General features: G+C 32.9%; 1 protein-coding gene across 3 annotated transcripts; it reads right to left on the bottom strand.

The window, feature by feature from the left end:
* Positions 1 to 2,519: 2,519 nt before the first annotated feature.
* Positions 2,520 to 16,628, bottom strand: LOC139514682 (G2/mitotic-specific cyclin-B-like). Of its 3 annotated transcripts, none has more exons than XM_071304182.1 (10): positions 16,481 to 16,628; positions 13,420 to 13,604; positions 12,679 to 12,817; positions 11,821 to 11,901; positions 11,266 to 11,420; positions 10,601 to 10,705; positions 10,004 to 10,159; positions 4,726 to 4,887; positions 4,226 to 4,462; positions 2,520 to 3,485 (listed from the first exon to the last, which is right to left on the bottom strand). In XM_071304182.1, exons 2-10 carry the CDS (start codon positions 13,600 to 13,602, stop codon positions 3,369 to 3,371), a joined length of 1,335 nt encoding a protein of 444 aa, XP_071160283.1. In that variant the 5' UTR covers positions 13,603 to 13,604; positions 16,481 to 16,628; the 3' UTR covers positions 2,520 to 3,368. The 3 variants fall into 3 exon arrangements, with proteins under 3 accessions (XP_071160283.1, XP_071160282.1, XP_071160284.1); XM_071304181.1 differs by having other exon boundaries at positions 16,449 to 16,604; XM_071304183.1 differs by having other exon boundaries at positions 16,471 to 16,591.
* Positions 16,629 to 21,246: the final 4,618 nt, after the last annotated feature.

Below are 21,246 nucleotides of genomic sequence, written 5' to 3'. Positions count from 1 at the left end.
TCCTACACGCTCCCTTGGGCGGTGTTGGGTGGGGGTTGTTCTGGTGGTGGGATAATATTGTAAAGGACACATCTCCATTAATCCTTAGGGAGTGTACATGGATTCGCTGTACCCTTGCAGTCAGTCTTAATTGGCGGAATCTCAGTACATACATACAGGAGCTGTGTCAAGTGTCAAGGGTTCTTTGGCATGCAAAGATAATGGCATTTTCGTAAGAGAGACGATCGGACATATAGATGCGTATTAATACTGAAAACCAAGCAATCAAAAAGGACGCATCTCTTTTTCAGCATACTTTTACTGCTAGACGAGATGGAGTCTCAATGAACAAGCCAGGAGTTAGTAATTCATTGGTTGTCGTTGGTTGCTGTGTATCATGTTTTTTTGTTTGCATGTTGTTTCGTCTATAAATCAGGCTGTTAGATTTCTCTTTAGATTGTTTTACATTTGTCATTTCGAGGCTTTTGTATAGCGTAACGTGCTGTATGTGTTTTCGTCATTGTTGAAGGCCGTACGGTTACCTATAGTTGTTAACTTTTACGTCATTTGGTCTCTAATCGAGACCTGTCTCTTATATGCAGCAATGAAACCACATCTTCTTATTTTCACATTTCTATACATCAATCAATCATTGACGTTCACATTTTTTTCCCTCTAAAATCTCGGGGTTAACATACTGTCTTCAAACATGCATACGGAAGTTGTAAATTCTCCAAGTTCAGAAGCCCTACATATAAACACTTTAAATAACCTATCAAACCACAAGTATGCATCAGGTTTCAAGACACAAATATGAGTCAAGAAAAAAGGTTATCATAAAAATACTCTTAAAAAAGGTGAATTTGTACATTACATTATGTTTCATAACCATTCCGTGTTCTTATCGGTTAAAAAGGCTGGATCTTTTCCAAAACGTTTAGTTAATATTATAGGCATTCTTGCTTCTTGCTGTTTGATCAGATCAAGGATTTGTATAGTACTGTATAAATCCTTGATCAGTTGAAAAAGAATATGAACATTTTCTTCAAGTTATATACTAAGTATTCTGTCTCAAGTAGAAGTAGAGACATATAATACAATATGTCTCTGGTAGCAGTAAAATAAATATAGAAGGAAATCTTATAATACATTACTTCTATATTTTGTTATTTCCTTTCAAATATATATTTTTTTCTTTCGAGTTATCTTGTATATCCTTTTAAAATTCATGATTATGATACTATGGTGTCCCAAAGTTTTTGTCATATCTTAAGCTTTTTTTTCGTGAAATCTGTGCTGATAGAAGTTACAAACTATTAAAGACATAAAAACGCAATGTTTCTAGATATCACCAACCTCCCATTCTTGGGTGTTAATGAGTCTTCAGAGACATTATTTTGTCATTCATGTTTTTAAGGGAGCTACCTTTTGATTTTTAGGGGGGGGGGGGGGATTTTGTCCTGCATTTTTTTCTAGTTGTAATCTCTGTCCTGCCTTTTTATTTTTCACTCTATTCGGTCCTGCCTTTATTTTTTTTAGTTTATCCCGACTTTTTTTTTCTGCAAGTGTCTTTTTTTTTTACTCAAAATTCCTGTCCTGCCTATTTTTTTCAAATTTCATCCCAACATTATTTGTGGACTTTTACAATGTAAATGAATAAAGTCCATTGACAAATATTTCAGGCTACCATAAAAGGGGCATACCAATGGACCAATAGCACACGGTCATTCAATCCAAGATGTTTCTACAAACCAAATGATATGCCTGCCATGTGATAACTTACTACAATTTTGAACATGCACATGGATGCATTGGGTGTATCAACTGAGACAAAGTTAAATTATTTAAAAAAAATCTAAAAATCAGTTTTACATCCAAGTCAAAGTTGTTTCTTTTGGTGATGTAGCTCATGTTTTTAGGTCTTGAGCATTCGTGATTAATGCAAGGGTGCACACACTAAATTACTTTACTGATCATTGATTTTATGGTCAGTCTTCAAGATAAAGGTTCAACAAGAATCACAGAATCTTGGATATTGAATAAACAGACCAAAACACAAAACTTAACATTGACCAATGAACCATGAAAATGAGGTCAAGGTCAGATGATATCTGCCAGACAGACATGTACACCTTACAATCCTTTCATACACCAACTACAGTTGACCTATTACTTATAGAACAGTGATCGACAGCTTGAACAAATATAGGACACTGATCACATTACTTAATTATCCAATCATGCCAATGAAATGGAGACTTGCACAAGTCATTATGGCATATGACTTATAAAGGTGGTCTGGCACACATGCAGACTTGTAAAATGTAGATCCAAGATTGTGAAAAAGAGAGGTGGACAAAGAAGGCAACAGTAGAAGTGGAAAGTGTAAAAATCAAATGCATTAACCATATAGGGCTCCAAAGTGGGAGCCCACCTGCTTCAAAACAAAGTAACCAAGGCATTTTCATTTAGATTTCCTGTAAAGAATGGCACAAACCAGCACCTATAAACACTGATCATTTATATTAAATTCAAACAAATAAGACCAAGTACATTTTATTCAAAAAATGTCAACAATAAAATATAAAATAAACTTTCATTCTGGGCATTCATGCTTCAATATAAATGTTATTTACAATTGTAATAAATATCTCAAAAAATAAATTCAACAGAACAAGATAACAATTGTATATGTCCTTCAGTCTTGTCTGTCTAATATAAGTCTTTTTGTTACAATGTCAATTTCATTTTATCTGTTACTAGACAATGTCATTAATTTCTGTTACAATGTCAATGTTATTAATTTCTGTTACATTGTCAATGTCAATGTCACTTAAAAGTTAAAATCAAATTTATGAACAGATAAACTAAACCAACACCATGCAAAATCAATGGAGCTTTAACGCTCATAAAATTTGAGCAAAAGGGCTCATCTATGTATATAATATGACAAATGTATAACCATATCATGTATAAGCATGTATAATATATATAAAGAAAAGTATAAATAAATTGTGTACAAAAAACAAGTATAAACTGGCAATTATAAATACAACACAGGAAAAAAGTCAAACTGGCCCCTTTTTTTCAAGTACATTTCAAATTGTGCCATCTTATTTAATTTTTTTGATTTTTGTAGCACATTTCTCACTTTTACAATTTTTTTGATTTTTTTTTTCATTCATTTTTTCTCTTTATCCACTCTCATCAAACATTCACACACAACTCTCACTTGCTAATAAGCAGCTTTAAAAAGGAAGCAATTATTATAGCACCATAAATCAGTTTTTTAAATGTAAAATGCAAATAAATAGCACATTGATATTTCTACATAGTAGTTTTAAAATCACAGACATGATATTTAAAATAGTAGTCCAAGGTGAAGAATTTTACATGATCAGGGTTTCCTCCCCTGCAATCTCTTTCAGGAGGTCTTTATTTTGGAGAGCAGGATGGTTGCTGATACCATCAAAGTTGGTCATACTGTTGTATTTGTTTTTGGCTCCCTGAAAAAATAAAATTCATATAAATTTCTTTTGTGAAGGGAGATAACTCATAGAATAATCTATGCAAATAACTAGCATATCTTGGTAGCTTATTTCCAATTTGGATCGGAATTTCTTTCACAAAACTAGATTGTTGAAATGTATCAAATGCTAATCATCCCGAGATAAGATTCTTGATAGAAACGTTAGGCAAATGAGAAAGAAGGGAAGACATTATATAATATCATATTGCATACACAAAGAAGCAAAATTTGGCATGACTAATATTTATACACATGGGAAGGTACAAGTACATATTACTAAAATAAGTTCAACATATTTAAACTCAGTCTGGATAAGTCCAATTTATTTTAATTTAAATTCTCTATTAATTCAACAAAAGTTAGTTGTAGTCTAAATGTTAACACCTGTAAAATCTTAGTAAATGGAATGTTTTTTATATATTCCTTGACAAGATAAAGAAACAAATCTTTTGAAGCTTGTAAGCTAGATCGTATAGTAAGTATTGTAACCATACTTGAATGCATTAAATGTACCGTTAAATGTCAAAAAACAAATTGTTCTCAATAGACATCACTGAAAAAGGACAAAATACATTTTTTAAATTGTTGAATCAGGATATAAAGCAACCAAAAATGGTTGTTTTACTGGTAGAGGCTATTTAAACAGCATTTTAGTTTTTAAACTAGCTAAAATGTTGTCCAGCATAGCTTTAATAATGGACTTTATTGACTTCATACCTGGAATTTACTAGTTGGGAGTTTCAGCAATGATTTAGAGTAAGCTTTGGTACATGCTGCTAGATCTTTCTCTGAGTATCTACTGTAGTAAGCCAGAGTTGGATTCCATGGATCATCAATATCTGTCAGTTTTCTGGACAGATACATAGCACTGGCAGCCATAATGGACGACTGGTAAACTGTAAATCTAGCCTCAGTCAGGGACAAATCAAGTAGGTACTGAGACATATGGGCAATCTAAAATAGATGTTCATCACATTAGTTAAAATACCAAATTATTTCATTTAGTGAAAGGCTGGAGAAAAGACCCTATGACATCTTTCTTCCATAGTCAACAATTTTCAAATAATAATGTGATTTTTTTTTTTTAATGCAACTTGATTTTTGTTGTTAATGGAAAATCTTTGCCTTGCGTTTCAAACTGTTCACATTATAAAAATTCACAAAATATGTTTGTGACTATAGTATAGTTTTAATTACTTATACATTGTACATTGTACCTCCTTATTCTGATTTGTTTCTATTTCAAGGAATCTATCCAAGAAAACTGTTGGGTCTGTTATGTTGAGGTCAAAGTTCAAAGCCTTTAGTACATGTATCTCTAGCTTCAGTACTTGTGCTGGCTGAAAACTGTTATCAGTAAGATGACAGAGTGTAGCCACCTGCAAAAGTCATAAATTCAAATATTAAACACTTATTGGATTTATTCTGGAGTGAGAAATCTTTGTGTCTAGTTGTTGATTGTCCTGCAAACCAACTGAATTTTTAAAGCTAACTTAAGATAGTAGCATTTCTACATGTTTATATGACAAACTCAACTTATTCTTTACTTTAAAGGGATAATTCGCGAATTTTTACTTTTCAGCTAATTATGTTCATAATACCATAAAAAACATATTCACCAAGTTTTATCTGGATATGAACAGCAATAAAGGAGAAAATTAAGAATTAATAATTTTATTTCTTCGAACTTCCTGACTTATGTGACGTAGTTTAAGTCTTTAAGCATGCCGGGAGTGGAAATAATCTCATTTTAAATCTTAATCGTTAATCATCTTATAACGTTATTTAAAGCGCATAGACGACGTTTGGTGTAGCTATTAACCAACTAATAATTAAGATGGAACAGCGCTCAGCTTGAAAGTAGAATGTACGGTTTATATTTTAATATTTTCTGAAATGATTATAGTGATACAAGTAAATCATATAAAATATTTTTTTATGATGATTTTTTTTCCTACGGATATTTTGAACTAACACGTATAACTGGTAGTGTTTTAAACATGTATGTTTGTACTTTATACCTTTTACGTCAGGCTAGTAAATGTGCTGCTAGTACATTTGTAGTGTGTAAATACGGCCCCGCAAATACAATGTGTATTGTACTTTGACACATAGTGACTACCTGTTGAATGCGTGGTTAAATTCAAGTTAATTAAAAGATTAGCATTTTGTCTCTTTTGATCTTTACTCAGTGAATTTAAGCCGTCACGGTTCACTTTTCTAGGTGTGAACAACATTTCGTATGAATGATAAACGGGGGAATCTTAATATTTTCCATGAGCTCAGTTTAATTAAATATATTATTGACGCTGAATATTTTTTGTTAAAAAAAAAGAAATACTGAATTAATCTAATTGAATAAATTTATGAATAATGATGTCCCTATAAACACGAGTAAATGAATTAAAAATTCTAAATATGAATCGGTGACCTTGAATTTTTGAAATAGATAGTAATTACCAATTGCAGTTATATAAGTGGGTCGTTCAAAGCGATCTTATTCTTTTTTTTTTTTTTAAATATTCAGGAAGTAATGTCCTTATCAAAATAATTTAATTCTCACCACGTACTAATTCTTCAGCTATTTGAACGAAAATATCAAAAATGTTAACAGAAAATTTTCAACTTTGTCTTACTGGAAGGGAGGGAGAGCTCCAGACGTACTTATTAACAGACAAAGCAGGCTTATGGCTTATCGTCAGTTTGTGTGTTGGGTCAGGAAAGGTCAACCACTTGGCAAGAAACACAGAATAATCCTACCGGCTTGTGTAGTAAACATAATTAGAAAAGAGTTTCCATCGTTGGATGGGGTATACGAATGATTCAAAGAATGTGAAAGTGACACTTCAGACTGAATAGTTCTAAAATCATTTAAACGGTTTACCAATACAGTTTTTCACCGAATGTTTCAGATTCATTTCATTATTTGTGTATTAATAAACCTATTTATGAATTATTTCACTTTGAGGTCTAATTTTATAGATTGCATGTTGTACTAACATGAAGGTTTGGTCTACCACAGTACCACGGAGCGTTGATATGATTTGACCCGAGATCCTCCCGAGATGTTGTTGGGGTTCTTGTTGTGCAACCTTAACCAGTTTTCAATGATGTGTTTTTTATCTCTTTGTTTGTCTTTCGATCGTTTATTGGTTATTTTTTGCTATGACGTTGTCAGTGTGTTTTTTAATACTGAATATGACTATCCGTTTTGGTACTTCTGCCTTTTTACAAACAAGACCATGAAGCTGAATATTGGAAATGTATCATGCTACTACAAAAGAAAAAGCACTGATGGATTGTCCTAGAAGCATATTTTATGAGAATAATAATGGTCTACTTATAGACTTACAGTTACATTTATTTCATGTTTGAAGCGGTGCATTTTTTAAAATTTAATTTGACTTTTACCAAGAAATGCATTGTAGCAAAGGGGAAGAGTAATTGTGGTCTAGTGTCAGATACTCGAAAATAATGGAATTTAACAGAAAAGGAAACAAAGAACGGACTTTGGCAAAAATGTAGAGGGCTTTTGATACCTGATCTCCAGACATAAAATCTTTTACAATAAATCATCCTACAACAGCTTAAAAGCTTGAAATGCCAGCGATTTCGCGGGAGTGTTTTAGTGTTCTCAAAATCTTATATTGATAAAAATGACACTCCTTTAAATAATTGAATGTACATGTACAGGAAGACAAACGATTACCGCACGTTCTAGAGACATGCCACGAACTAAGTATCATCTTCGTGTCATAATTGCGCATGCTTGTCTCTTCACATACAAGTAAACGCAAATTTTCTAATATATATTTCGTAAATGTACCCGCTCATATCGGAAATAGGACAAGAAAGTATGAAAGATAGTCATCCGTATTCTCTCGGTTAAATTCTCTAGGATTTACTCCAAACAATGTTGTAAAATGATGCAGTATGTTTTTTTCTTTCTTAAATTATTCATCACAACTCTAGACCGCATAACGTAAATTAAACATTTGCTAAGCAATTAAAACAAGCTGACAAAACATTATGTAAGCTATTGTGTACAAAAGCATTGGCGGATCCAGGGGGAGTGGTTCCGGGTGTTGGAACCCCCGTTTTTTTTTTGCCAATCAATGCATTTGAAGTGGGACATATATTTGGAACCCCCCTTTTTTAATATGGCTGGATCCGCCCCCGAAAAGTAAAATTGAAATTTGAAAAAAAAAATCATTTTACATGGTACAGTACCAGATAATCTTCTACACATGAATTTTGAAACAGAAGTCAAAATTAATAATTTACGTTCTTATTATTTCTGTCTTTGCACATGTCAGAATTAATCAGCCTGTAGATATAAATTTTAAACTCTTAATTTCATGTTTGGACGGCTTTGTGTATTTCAATCAGGTTAGGGACATACATTGTTAACAGGATGTATAGTACACCTGACAGCATTTTCGATGGTACTTTTACCTGTGCACACCTGGGTCAAACAGCTGGGAAGCGATGCATGTACCTGAATTGCGTAATGTCACCAGTTTATTAGCCCGCAGGAAGTCACTAGAATACCCGAATGTGACACTATTACATGACCTCTGGTAATAATTTAGAAGATCGACGGTTTTCATATTAGAAGTACCCGAAATGAATAAAATGTATTACATAAAAAAGATTTTTTTTTTTGGCAAGCATTTCGAAAAGTCTAAAGCCGCTACAGATAAGAATATATTAATGCTTTTACAACTTCCAAATTAGTGTCCGCCCCACTAGATGTATTCATATCTTTTATCTTGTTATCATGAATTTAGAAAGAAAAAATACTCCTACTACGATTGACCATAAATCATTACAAACTTCGCTAGCCTAACTGTCGACATTTTATATCCCGAAACTGCTCAGCCTGAACTTGTAGGAGTACGCAACTGCGTTGACCTAGTAGACAGCTATAAAGCATAACAAGGGGGCGGTAAGATCTATTAAGTTTCCACACGAATCGGGGAAGACATATGCTCCCATCTACCTATCACCTCTTCAACCTTTTATATGGCACAATATGGAAAAGGAGGGGGGGGGGGGGTAAACAGCATCTGTAATTATACTACATGTAAATAAATAAAGTCTTATTTTTAAACCATTATTATATCAAACAAATGACCCTTTAAATGTTTTACGTAATTTTTTTATGTATACTAGTTTTTTTTGCACCTAAAAAATATATACTTCATTGAACTTGTGAATTTACGACAGAAAGTCACAGAACAAAACGTCATAATTCAGTTTCGAGTTTATTTTTCTTTAAACGAGAAAACGTGAATTAATTAATTCTTTTTTGGTTTGTTCTTGAAATATTATTTTTAAACCAAGTTGTAAACAGAATTTATTAAATAAATATCAATGACATCAAATAATTGTTATAAAATCAAAATGCCAAAGTGGCTAGGTACCTTAAATGGCTTCATTGTCCCTAGAAATATATATCCTTTGCATGATTGAAATCAAATATCTTTTTATTTTTAAGGCTTGTAAACATGTTCATAAACTTAATTTAATAAATGTAATAAATAATATAATATTTGAAGATGTTTTTCCTATATATATTCAACATTTTTTTTGTCTGTAACTTTTTATCCGTGTACTAAACTTCTACTAGTAAACAACAAAATCTGTTACTAATGCATGAATGCAGAAATATTGAACTATATTAATCTGACAATTTCCTTTCAACCAGGCTTGGAACGAAATAGCAATAAAAACATTCATGAGAAAAAAATCATAATTACTATCAAATTTCCATCGAAACAAGATGCTTCAAAATGGTCTGCACACACTTTCTTGAACTTGTTGTGAGTTGGTTGGTGTTATGTTGAGGTTAATCATCCACGTCTTGGAAAGTGTAAGCTTATGCTATGTGAACTTCGATTGAACATCCGTACGCTTGACAAGTCATTTTGATACTGAATATACGATATGCCATGCTTGTTTTTTGGCTTTGTGGTTTTCAGATATTTTATTCAAATATACTCATCACGTGACAATTTGTATCGGAGATGCCGTCAAAATGGCGATAAGTCGAGCAGTGATAGTGGGATTTTAATTTTTATTTTAATCACTCATCTAGAAGAATTGAACAATAATTTTAATGAATATATGATTATTTATATCAAATAAACATAATATAAAATTTTCATTTTTTTGCGAAGTTTCCCTTTAAAAACTTCCAGCAGGCAAAATGTTTCAAAATTTCACCATAGGAGCTACCTAGAAAAGAATTCGGCTCAAAACCAGTGCTAGCAATTGTCTTTAAAATACAGTGAGGTGCAAGCTTTTGTTCAATCATTATTAAAAATGTTGAAAAGAAGTTTGAAACCCATCCCATTTATGTATTTATGTAAAAAAAAAAACACATAAAAAATTACAGTGCTTGTACTTTGGTTGTATTTTTTTTTAATGAACATACAATTTCACACTATCCTCCAACAACTAAAAGGGTTGGACTAATACAGTGATACTCACCTCTGGTGGGAACCTTTCAACATATTTTGCAGCAATAAACAAACATGTGATTCCGAGTAGTTGTAGTAACTGTAGTTTGACACCCTTCAGGACGAGGAATCTATCAATCAGAGCCACTGTCAAATGTATTGTCTGTTGACACAGTTCTTCATGGACCTAAAATGAAGTATCTTCCTTACGTACATAATGTTCTATTTGAAAATCATTGTTCTAAAAGACATTTCCTGCGTTGATTTTGTATTTTTTTTTTAATTTAATATTAAAGTAAATTAAAAATGGAAATTTTTTTTTGAAAAAGTTTTTGTATTTTGTGTTGCTATATCAGTTTCATGATTCCTTTGAATGCATTCTCTGGCTTTAAAATCTGATTAATTGAAAAGTAGGAATCAGTTAGAATAAATAAAATTGACTATCTAATTGTACCATTAAAAAACTTTCTGCCCTAGTTTATTTAAAATAATATGTTTCATATTCATTATTTCAATTAATAAATCATAAATATTTTGCTTTTATAAATATGTAATAGTTTTGGAAAGGCACAGCCAACCAAAATTAAGAAATCTTAGGAAACGATCATAGTTATTAGTAGTCTTTTACCTGTACTTGTATGAGCCAGTCAGTTAGTATTGCTCTCATCTGTGGAGTAACTTCTGGATCTGATGCAAGGTAGTCATCAGAAAATGTTAAGCGTCTTTCCACAGACTTCAAATAAAAAAATATCATTCATTAAAATAAATAAGAATGAGTCAAGATAAAATAGATTTTACTAAATACTAAAAAAGGAGAATTTTGTACAAATGTAACAGTTGTTTTATTGTAAATGGAAGATTTTTACTGTTACTTGACTATAAATGTGAAATTACAATACACGGTTAACAGGTTTCCATGAGAGATAATCTCATATCATTATTCTTATGATTACAGATGACTTTTAGAAATATTATCACCTTGCACTTTCACGACTTGACTGATATTCTACAGTATGTAGTTTGTTAAAATTTCTGACCAGTTGGTTTCATATACCATATATGTCACTTTTCAGATGTTTTTTGTCAAAAATGAAAGTTTACATTTTAACAATTTTTTAAAACTGCTATATTTTTGGGCCAAAAAGGGGTCTTACTGGACCTACTCCTTTTTTAAAAGTACACATATCATGTAGATTCAGCAGGTTCTATTATTCACAATTATACAAAGAATGAAGATAGAGTTATAATGTTGGTTTACTAAAATAATAATTTCCTATAAATCTTTTGCCTCACCTGCAAATAACAATACACTTCTTGAGCATATTCAGGACAGTTAAACTGGTCATTTAAATGGGCATAGATGTCAACAACATCATCTGGACGTTTGATAAACATCTCTCGGATCTTTGTTGAAGGGTCCAACATATCAATGTCCATACACAACAAATCTGTAAAAATAAAAAAATTATTCCTAACTTTCAAATACTGACAATTTTCAAAACTTAAACATCCCTCTGATCTTTGTTGAAGGGTCCAACATATCAAAGTCCATACACAACAAATCTGCACAAATAAAAAAATAATTATTCCTAACTTTCAAATACTGACAATTTTCAAAACTTTCACAAAGGTTTTGATTAATTTTTTGTTAATTTCTTTGTAACATACATATATAAATTATGTCCCCTTGGTGACACCATAAATTTCTGCAAATTTATCCACTACTGATATTCAAATAACTAGTTTTCAAGACTAGAACCTATGTACAAGTCAGGGCAGTTTCTTGTTTAGATTATAAATTCTGAATTTATTTTGTCGGTAAAATAATAAAAAAATAAATATAGTTACCATCATCCAAGATTGCAGATGGTTCTGGGTTCAATACATTGAACAAGGTAGATTTCTTGGATTTGCTTTTTGTCTTTTTACCTTAAAAAAAAACAAACACTTAAAATTATTAGTCAATTTATGCATTTCACTAAAACATTTTTTTAGCAATAGTGCTGACCAGTGAGGAATTGCAGGGTTAATCTTATCATGTGGTGGTGCTTCAGATTTTTGTTGTGGGAGATGCCTGTACCCTATATATTTCACTATTTGTTTTATTGCTTGCTGTTGTTTCATCAAGCAGTCCAAATATCATAAAAATGTTCATAGGAATTTTAAACTCAGTGAAATGTTAACTTCATATTTTACATTCTTAGAATGTACAAAAAGGTTCATAAATATCTGAATAGCCATTTTTAGGAAATGCCTCCACAAATCGCATACTTTAATTGAAAGAAATTTTCTAAGTAAGCGTCATGATTTTTATAATATCCAATTAAAAAAACAACTTTTGTGGTTTGATAGTTGCTTAAAGGGTAGAACATCCTAAAATTCAATGCCTCATATTGAGTCTTATATACCTGTAAATACCTTTATGGAGTTATTTTCTTTCAGAACGATAGGAAATATGCTCCAAGGCAAGAGGTCATTATTTTCCTTAATAAAAATGCAAACTATAATTTAATTCAAAAATTATATTCGTCCGATAGATTTTTTTTGCCAATTTATTTTTTAAAGTTTAATCTATAGTAGGTGTATGTGAAAAGTTAACACATTTTAATACAAGTAGACAAATGACTTGTAAAATCAGGCAGACAGGTTGATTCCTATATACCCCCTTCCCAATCTTTGTTTTGACAGGGTGGTATAATTACTTACCCATTATCTGCTGGGCCAGTTTACTTTTGGCTACATTATAAAAGCTTTTCTCCTTGGTCTTCTCTTTCTTGACCTTTGTAACATGATCTACATTGAGATTCCCTTGAAGATTCTGGGTTTCTCTCAAAACTCTTCTCTCCTTTAAAAAATAAAATGCTCCTTGTAACATAAACAACATTTCTGGACTTCAATGTATCTCTTAAATGACTAGTAAACAATTATTGAGACATATTTAGACTTGAAGAATGAAATCTGAATAAGACCATAACAGAATCCTATCAGATTCAGGGGCATAGATTCATCGGAAAAATTATCATTTTTTAAAGTAAAATTGTAAAAATAATTGTATATATCATCAAGGATTTGTACAGTGAGAACAGTTTATGGAATATTGTCTCACCTTCAAAAATCTTGATCCACCCCTTTGATTATATACTTTCAGTTGTTTTTTAAATGTTGGTTATTTTCTATTATTATGGACATAAGTGTAGAGAGGTCATAAACAACAAAAAGATCTAGAGTCACCAATCCCCCCTTTTTAATCCTGATTAGTGAAGTAACCTTGTGGAAGTTACAAATACTTACAAAGAAAGCTTTATTAAAATCAGCTTTTTATCCTTTAAATAGCATAAAATTTCATGTTTATTTCTTCTTCTTACCTTCCAAGGTGTTAGCCTGAATTATCTCATCCAAAATGGTGGGAAAGACTTAGATAGGAGTAAATATAATTTCTAAACATACCATCTGAGAGGCAGGAACCATTTTTTCACTGTCAAGATATTCTTGAATCTTGTCTGGACTTATCTCCATATTTTCACATCCTGTAAATTCTCCATTGTGTTTTTGTCTCAGGGATTGACTTGAAAATCCCTTATTCTTTCTCTGTGTGAAGTTGGAACTATTTGTAGCAAATGCTGTAGCCATTGCTAAAAATTACAAGATAAGTCAAATGTCTGTGAAAAATAGATTGTGTGCACAACTTATGCAATCCAGAAAGAATTAGTAAATGTCAAATGCAATAGCTCAATAATTAAATCAATTGGAGTATAATGTGTACAAAATTATCTCCCTTTGACAGTTTGCAAATGCGGTTTCTACATTGAACACTTACAAGTACGTTTTAAAACTTTGCAGACATAAAAATTTTAAGCTGAATATTTCAATATAACAAAATTTCAAACCATATGATTTTTTTTAATTTGATATTTATTATTTTTAGGTGGTGGAGGGGGATAATTATATTTCACAGTAAAACAATATAAATTACAATATCTCTTTATAACAATCAGAGGCACTTTTATTCAAGTCTAAACTTTAAAATGGCTATTCCATTTGATAAGTGAAAAACAGAAAAATGAATAAAAATGCCATACAGAGATAATTTTTCACAGCCAGATAAAGTAATTAAACCATAACCTGTCCGAATTGAACTCTTCACTGCAAACAAATGGGAAAGGACAGCATAAGCATAAATATATTGACAATGTATTTCTTCTGGAACTATACTGAGCCAAAAAAGTTTAGCAACAAAAAGATGTGAAATTTTATTTTATTACAAATTCATAACATGTAATTTTAATAGAAACAAAATGGAATTATGACATGCAAGAAGCAACATGAATGTTTATCACTCATATTCATTAGGAATTTCTTTGTATGGAGTGCAGGAGGGTAAAAATGGGGAAATGAGTATAGTATTAATAAAAAAAAATCTCGGCCATACCCTAAGTGCATCAATGAAGGATTGACAAGCACTTCAGTAGCTGCCCTGAGTCTATGCACTACTCTTGTGGCCGGAATAAACTTGTCACATGTTGATGCAAAACGATGGTAGCACTCCTCCCTTGACATTAGTGTTTTGGTCTTCGACATCTCGACCTATCTTGTGCAGTTGCAATTTGTCGATATCTGTTTGTTAGTCTCTAAACTGTTGACTGATGCACATTAAATCGAGGCCGCGAAGTCTGCAACACTCATTCCGGCATCAACCATTCCAAGAGCTTTTTGACAGTCATTTTCGGGGAGGCCTGGTTGACGCCCCATGCAATCTTTTCAAACATTTATGTGTTTTTCTTACTAACGGTGTGTTTCTGAACGTTAGTGGTTAGTGAAAATATATTTTAAATTTCGTTTTATAAGTACAGGTTCAGAACGTAAAACATCAATTACACTTGCAAAGCTGAAATGGCGGGAAATCAATCACCCGGAAAAAAGTATGACTGTTTAAAATTACAGGTAAACCTAAGGATTAATCAATGATGTTTGAATAATCTTTTTGGCAGAAACAACCAAAAACAAAAATGAAAAAAAAAGTGTTGCTAAACTTTTTTGGCCCAGTATATATTTTAACTAAAATGCTGTTATTTTTCATCTCTGTTATACTTACAAAATAATAATGAGATGTTGACCACAACTAATTTTTACAGATTGAGACATTGAATACTAGTTTGTATCTGTTTTAAAGTCCATGTGGACCCTTTGGCTAAATGGCTGCATTTTCACCTTAAAATTTACTCTTTGTATAGATAAACCTGTGAATTTGGGACAGTTGCATGCCCTAGATAAATAAAATTCTAATGCATTGTATGTTTAAGAAAATTTAACACTCAACTGGATTTTGCAGTGGATTTTTTTTTCTCCCTGCAGACCATGATCAAATTAACAAACAGTTGAGTTTCACATGATATATGGTCCACTCAGGTACACAGTTTAAATACCAATTATTATCAGGTATCTATTGTCCATGTTAATCAATACATTCACTTCAATTATTACCTGTGGCCAAGTTCTCAAATCTTTTTCACAATTTTGGCACCTTTGGGAGGTACGAAAAACAAGTGCACTGCAATATCCTGTTTAGTTTTTAATTTTCTAAAACATAAAAAATATTTGAATTTTATTTATCTAGGGCATGATATGCCTTAGAAAAAAATCAGATACAGAGGTTTGTCAGTACTCAGAGTATATTTTGAGGTGAAAATACAGCTATGTTAGCCAAAAGGTCCACATGAACCATAAATGGGATCATCCTCATAAATTACAACTTTGAAAACTTTTCAGTTGTCTTCAATGATTGGAAGTGGTTGAAGATAACCCCTAGTCCTATAACATATGACTTCGCATTCTTATTCAATTTAACGTTTTTCTGATACTTCATTTTTTAATATTTGTTTTAATGCGGGGTGGCACATTGATAGTAAAAAATAAATCAGAACAGTAAACTAGAAATAGTAAATAATGCCCCCGGAGGTTATGTTATAGGACTAGGTAACCCCAAGATGAGAGATTATCATTGTAAACTAAAGGATAGTCTTATAGTTATAAAACCTCAAAGAATTGGAGTCGAAATTTAAGAAGTCATCATATAAAGGATAGAATAACGGTGGACTTATGGTCAAGAAACATATTTCGATTTAAAGGAGCTACCATTTGATTTTTATGGAGGGGGGGCTAGGATGAAATTTGAAAAATATAGGCAGGACAGGAGTTTTGAGTAAAAAAAAAAGGCAGGATGAGAAACTTGTTTAAAAAAAAAGGCAGGATGATAATTTGTTTAAAAAAAGTCAGGATAAACTAGTAAAAAAAAAGGCAGGACCGAATAGAGTAAAAAAATAAAAAGGCAGGACAGAGATTACAACTAAAAAAAAAAGCAAGACAAAATTTTTCATCATACGAAACTAAAACCACCATTGTTAGAGAAAAGTTATTGTAAACGTAGAATTAAAAAAAATCGCGAAAAAAATATACAGAAGAAAAAGTGTAATAACTACATTAAAAGTTTCCTTCCTGCACCAGAATTTACTTGTTTGCTATTCCTTCTTGAAGTTCTTCAGTTTGTTAACTTGTTCATAAACATTTGCCTATCCTAACAAATAACGTGTTCTCTATTCAAAACCTGTTCATAAACTATTCTCATTAATTTGCATAATAAAGAATTCCCGCCTTTTTTTGACAATGGTCAACTCGATTCTTTGTAGGCCTGACTTAAAAAAAAATATATATGAGGCCCCTCATGGGGGGGTCCTAGTAATCACATAATCACCATTGTTTTGCCAATATAATCACATAATCATTAAATATTTGCTTATCTTTAGTAATCAAATAATCATAAACTAAAAATACAGTCCTAGGTAATCAAATAATCATGAAATATTTGGCTTAATAATCAAATAATCATTAAAAAAACGGCCAAGTAATCACATAATCAAAAAACCAACGAGGGCCCTCATATATGAAGTTAAAGTATTGATTGATTCAATTTCGTCATGATAGGGAAATGATTTTCCCTAGGAGAAAGAAAGGGAAAATAAGACTGAAAGGTATTCTTATACATTTTGCTATAGTTTATAATCAGTGAGAGATCAGTGCAAAATAATAAAATTTAAAAAAAAGTAATTGTGACATGCAGGTGGACATATCGTTTTAATAGACATCCAATGAAAGGCTTATTGCCGCGAACACTAGGGTGTGTCTGTGTGCCGTGTGTGTGTGTGTGGTTTTTTTTTTATGGGGGGCAGCTCTAACAAACATACCCAACCCGTCACTGGTCATCTGTCTTTCCCGAGGAGCCTGTAGTTCAGTGATCTTCAGTGGCTGGCCTCGGAGGCTGTTCGACATTTTTTTTAAAACTTTTATTATGTTAGCATAAATCAAATTGTTGGTATTCTCGACGGACAAACATACTACAAAATTCCCCTCTTATTTGAATTTCTCGCCTTGTCAATATCTTGTTAAATGATTTAATCATACCGAAAACTGAATAAAAAAGGAAAAACTAAAAAAGTTTAATTATCTTGCATATTGCGATAAACTCAACATGTGCGTTGAGAGAATTTGTGAAGGGGATTTCCAATTTGTCATGGCCTTTTTCAGTAGTCAAACTTTGCATCGAAGGAAATTGCGTTTAACCAAAATAAATTTAAAATTTGTTCACAAACAATTACCAATGTCACCAATGCATAACATAGCATTACTTCCAACTGAGTTTTGATTTTTGTCAACGATTTTTTTCTTCAGAATAGTAGTTTTTATAATTTGATGATCTTCACATAAATAAGCCATAACATTGTTGAAACCATACATACATGACACATTTTGGCCGGGCTGTGATAATTTGAATTTCAGTAAAGATTTAAAGACTTTTAAGTAATGTCCCTAGTTTTGAATTTAAGGGAACTTGATCCCACCTCTTTAGATCTCCGAATTGGAAATTATTAGTTTAAACATAGTTATTTATAGTGGATTTGGGAAACAAGTTATAGCAACTTATATTAATCCCTCTTCAATATGCGGGTGTGAGTGCTGCCTTGTATAGCAGCATTAGACTACTCTTTTTCGAAATCTACAGCTTCAAGGGTGTTTTTTACGTGCAAGAGATATGGCTCTCTCTTAACACGGGTCAGCCATTTATCGTCCCCTTCCGACAGACTATCTTCGTTTCTCGAGACCATAATCTCAAATGGTGTCGAGGGAGAGCCGAAATGTTAGACAAAGCTATCCTATCTTAGCAATACAATGGAATTCGGTCATTTGTAAAAAAAACCAACTTGTGGTAATTCATTTATGACATCGGCCAAATAAAATTATATAGGGGCCTAATCATGTCTTTTGCAAAATTAGAATCATGATCAAGTTTATTGTCTCTCAATACCGTTCAGATTTTGATAAAACTAGACGAATAAAGTCACTGCGGTCTTTAATATTGTCATTTTTACTTTTTGATGTAATTCAAGTTTAGCTATGAATAAAACATTAAACTAGTCCAGGTTTCCCTGACGTAGTCGAAATCCAAATTTTGATGAAACCTTGCGGAACTTGATTATTCACAAGTTTTTAGTTGGCCTGTTCAGTTGGGGTCATGGGAGATTGATCTGACATCAGACAACCTGTTTTAGTGACTTATTAAGGCCATAAGAGATATCTCTGGTATCTTACAGCCTGTGTTGGTGACTGTTGGTGCCATGTATGGGAGATTGCTCTGACGTCTGATAGCCTGCTTAAGCCTTTGAGGACTTTTTGGGACCAAAGAAGATTGATCTGACGTCAGACTTGTGTTAGTGACTTGTCGGGGCCGTATGAGATTGTTATGATGTATTACAACCTTTTTTGTTGACTGTTTGGGCCATGGGAGATTGAACTAATGTCTTACAACCTGTTTTAGTGACTGGTGGGTCTATGTGAGATTGCTCTGACGTCTTACAACATGTTATGATGACTGGTTTGAGGTCATGGGAGATTGCTCTGATGTCTTACATATAAAAAAGATGTGGTATGATTGCCAATAAGACAACTCTCCACAAGAGACCAAAATGACACAGAAATTAACAACTATAGGTCACCTTACAGCCTTCAACAATGAGCAAAGCCAATACCGCATAGTCAGCTATAAAAGGCCCCGAAATGACAATATAAAACAATTCAAACGAGAAAATTAACGGCCTTATTTATGTACAAAAAATGAGCGAAAAACAAATATGTCCTTCTAACAAAATAAACATAACCACTGAGTTACAGGCTCCTGACTTGGGACAGGCACATACATTCATAATGGGGCGGGTTAAACATGTTAGCGGGATCCCAACCCTCCCCTAACCTGAGACAGTGGTATAACACAAGAACGAACTGTAAATATCAGTTGAAAAAGGCTTAACTCAGTGGCGGATCCAGGGGGGGGGGGGGGGGGGGGGTTTCCGGGGGTGCGCACCCCCCTTTATTTTTGCCGATCAATGCATTTGTATCGGGACATATGTTTTGCACCCCCCCCTTTGCCCTGGGTTAGCACCCCCCTTTCGAAAATTCCTGCATCCGCCCCTGTAACTCATTAGATGGACAAAAATACAAGTGGACATAACCGGGTACCTGTACGTCCCAACAACAAAAAGACACTAGGAACATATCTGAGAGTACTTCCAGTTAACTGACAGCTAGTTCAAAGCCACTAACAACTAATAAAAGAAATCATGCATCTAAGACTAAATTATCAATCCGTACACATCCAACATTCAATGGGTTTAGTGTAAAGACATCATAAACAGTCAGAGAAAAACATGACCTTGTGCAATGCCAAGATACAGGTATCGACAGATTGTAGATCCATGAATGTATTAATGTATAAAACATACTAGTAATAATTAGTTTTCTTTTAATTTACGGGTAACACAATCAATATTTATACCAATAAAACAATATTCAATGATCTTATTACCGTGTTGAATTGGTAACCTTTTAGAACAAGTTTATTTAAAGGAGCGATTAGTTTACAAGGATCATTTCTAAATTTCCGGGCATGGTTAACAACATTTCCGTAAAAACGAGGATGTGCTATACCGTTTGAAATAAGTTTGCTACAGGTACAACCAAATTTCAAAACCAATTCTTTATATCTATGGACAAATTTAGTAAAGGTTTTAAGTAATTTATGGTAACGATATCCCTGGTTAAATAATTTACCAGTAATACATAGAACGGTCGTTAAAATCAAAAACCATGTTTTGATGACTGTTTGTGTCATGGGAGATTGCTCTGATGTCTTACATGCTTGGACCATGGATTGCTCTGATGTCTTACAAGTTTTTATGACTTTTTGGACATTGGAGTTTGCTCTGACGTCTTACATGTTTTGGTGAATGTTTGGGCCATGGGAGACTGCTCTGACGTCTTACATGTTTTGATGACTGTTTGGGCCATGGGAGATTGCTCTGATGCCCTACAACATGTTTTGATGATTGTTTGGGCCGTGAGATATTGCTCTGATGCCTTACAACATGTTTTGTTGACTGTTTGGGCCATGGAAGATTGCTCTGATGCCTTACAACATTCTACGATGAATGTTTGGGCCATGGGAGATTGCTCTGACGTCTTGCATGTTTTGATGACTGTTTGGACCATGGGAGATTGCTCTGATGCCTTACGACATGTTTTGATGATTGTTTGGGCCGTTGGAGATTGCTCTGATGCCTTACAACATGTTTTGGCCATGGGAGATTGTTCTGACGTCTTGCATGTTTTGATGACTGTTTGTGCCATGGGAGATTGCTCTAATGCCTTAGAACATGTGTTGGTGATTGTTTGGGCCGTGAGAGATTGTTCTGATGCCTTACAACATGTTTTGATGACTGTTTGGGCCATGGGAGATTGCTCTGATGCCTTATATGCTTTGATGACTGTTTGGGCCATGGGAGATTGCTCTGACGTCTTGCAACGTTTTGATGACTGTTTTGGCCATGGGAGATTGCTCTGATGCATTACAACATGTTTTGATGATTGTTTGTGTCATGAGATTCCTCTGATGTCTGACAACATGTTTTGGCCATGGAAGATTGCTCTGATGTATTACAACATGTTTTGGTGACTGTTTGGGCAATGGGAGATTGCTCTGATGTCTTACATGTTTTGGTGACTGTTTGGGCATGGGAGATTGATCTGAGGTCTTACGTGGTTTGATGACTGTTAGGGCAATTGGAGATTGCCCTGATGCATTACAACATGTTTTTGATGACTGATTGGGCCATGCGAGATTATTTGACTTAATTTTTGGTAACTAAACTTATATGATTACAATTAAAGAAA

The sequence above is a fragment of the Mytilus edulis genome, chromosome 3, assembly GCF_963676685.1.
Source record: "Mytilus edulis chromosome 3, xbMytEdul2.2, whole genome shotgun sequence".
In the NCBI taxonomy this organism is placed as follows: Eukaryota; Metazoa; Mollusca; class Bivalvia; order Mytilida; family Mytilidae; genus Mytilus; species Mytilus edulis.
The sequence above is the reverse complement of the archived record's forward strand: the minus strand, read 5'-3'. Positions and strand labels throughout refer to the sequence as shown.

What these genes read in the sequence shown, in the direction of transcription:
- LOC139514682 (XM_071304182.1), bottom strand. Translation starts at nt 13,602, where the DNA reads ATGGCTACAGCATTTGCTACAAATAGTTCCAACTTCACACAGAGAAAG. An exon ending in ACTGGCTCATACAAGTACAG is followed by an intron (nt 10,160 to 10,600) that starts GTAAAAGACTAC and finishes ACTTCATTTTAG; the next exon opens with GTCCATGAAGAACTGTGTCA. An exon ending in AAACAAATCAGAATAAGGAG is followed by an intron (nt 4,463 to 4,725) that starts GTACAATGTACA and finishes CATCTATTTTAG; the next exon opens with ATTGCCCATATGTCTCAGTA.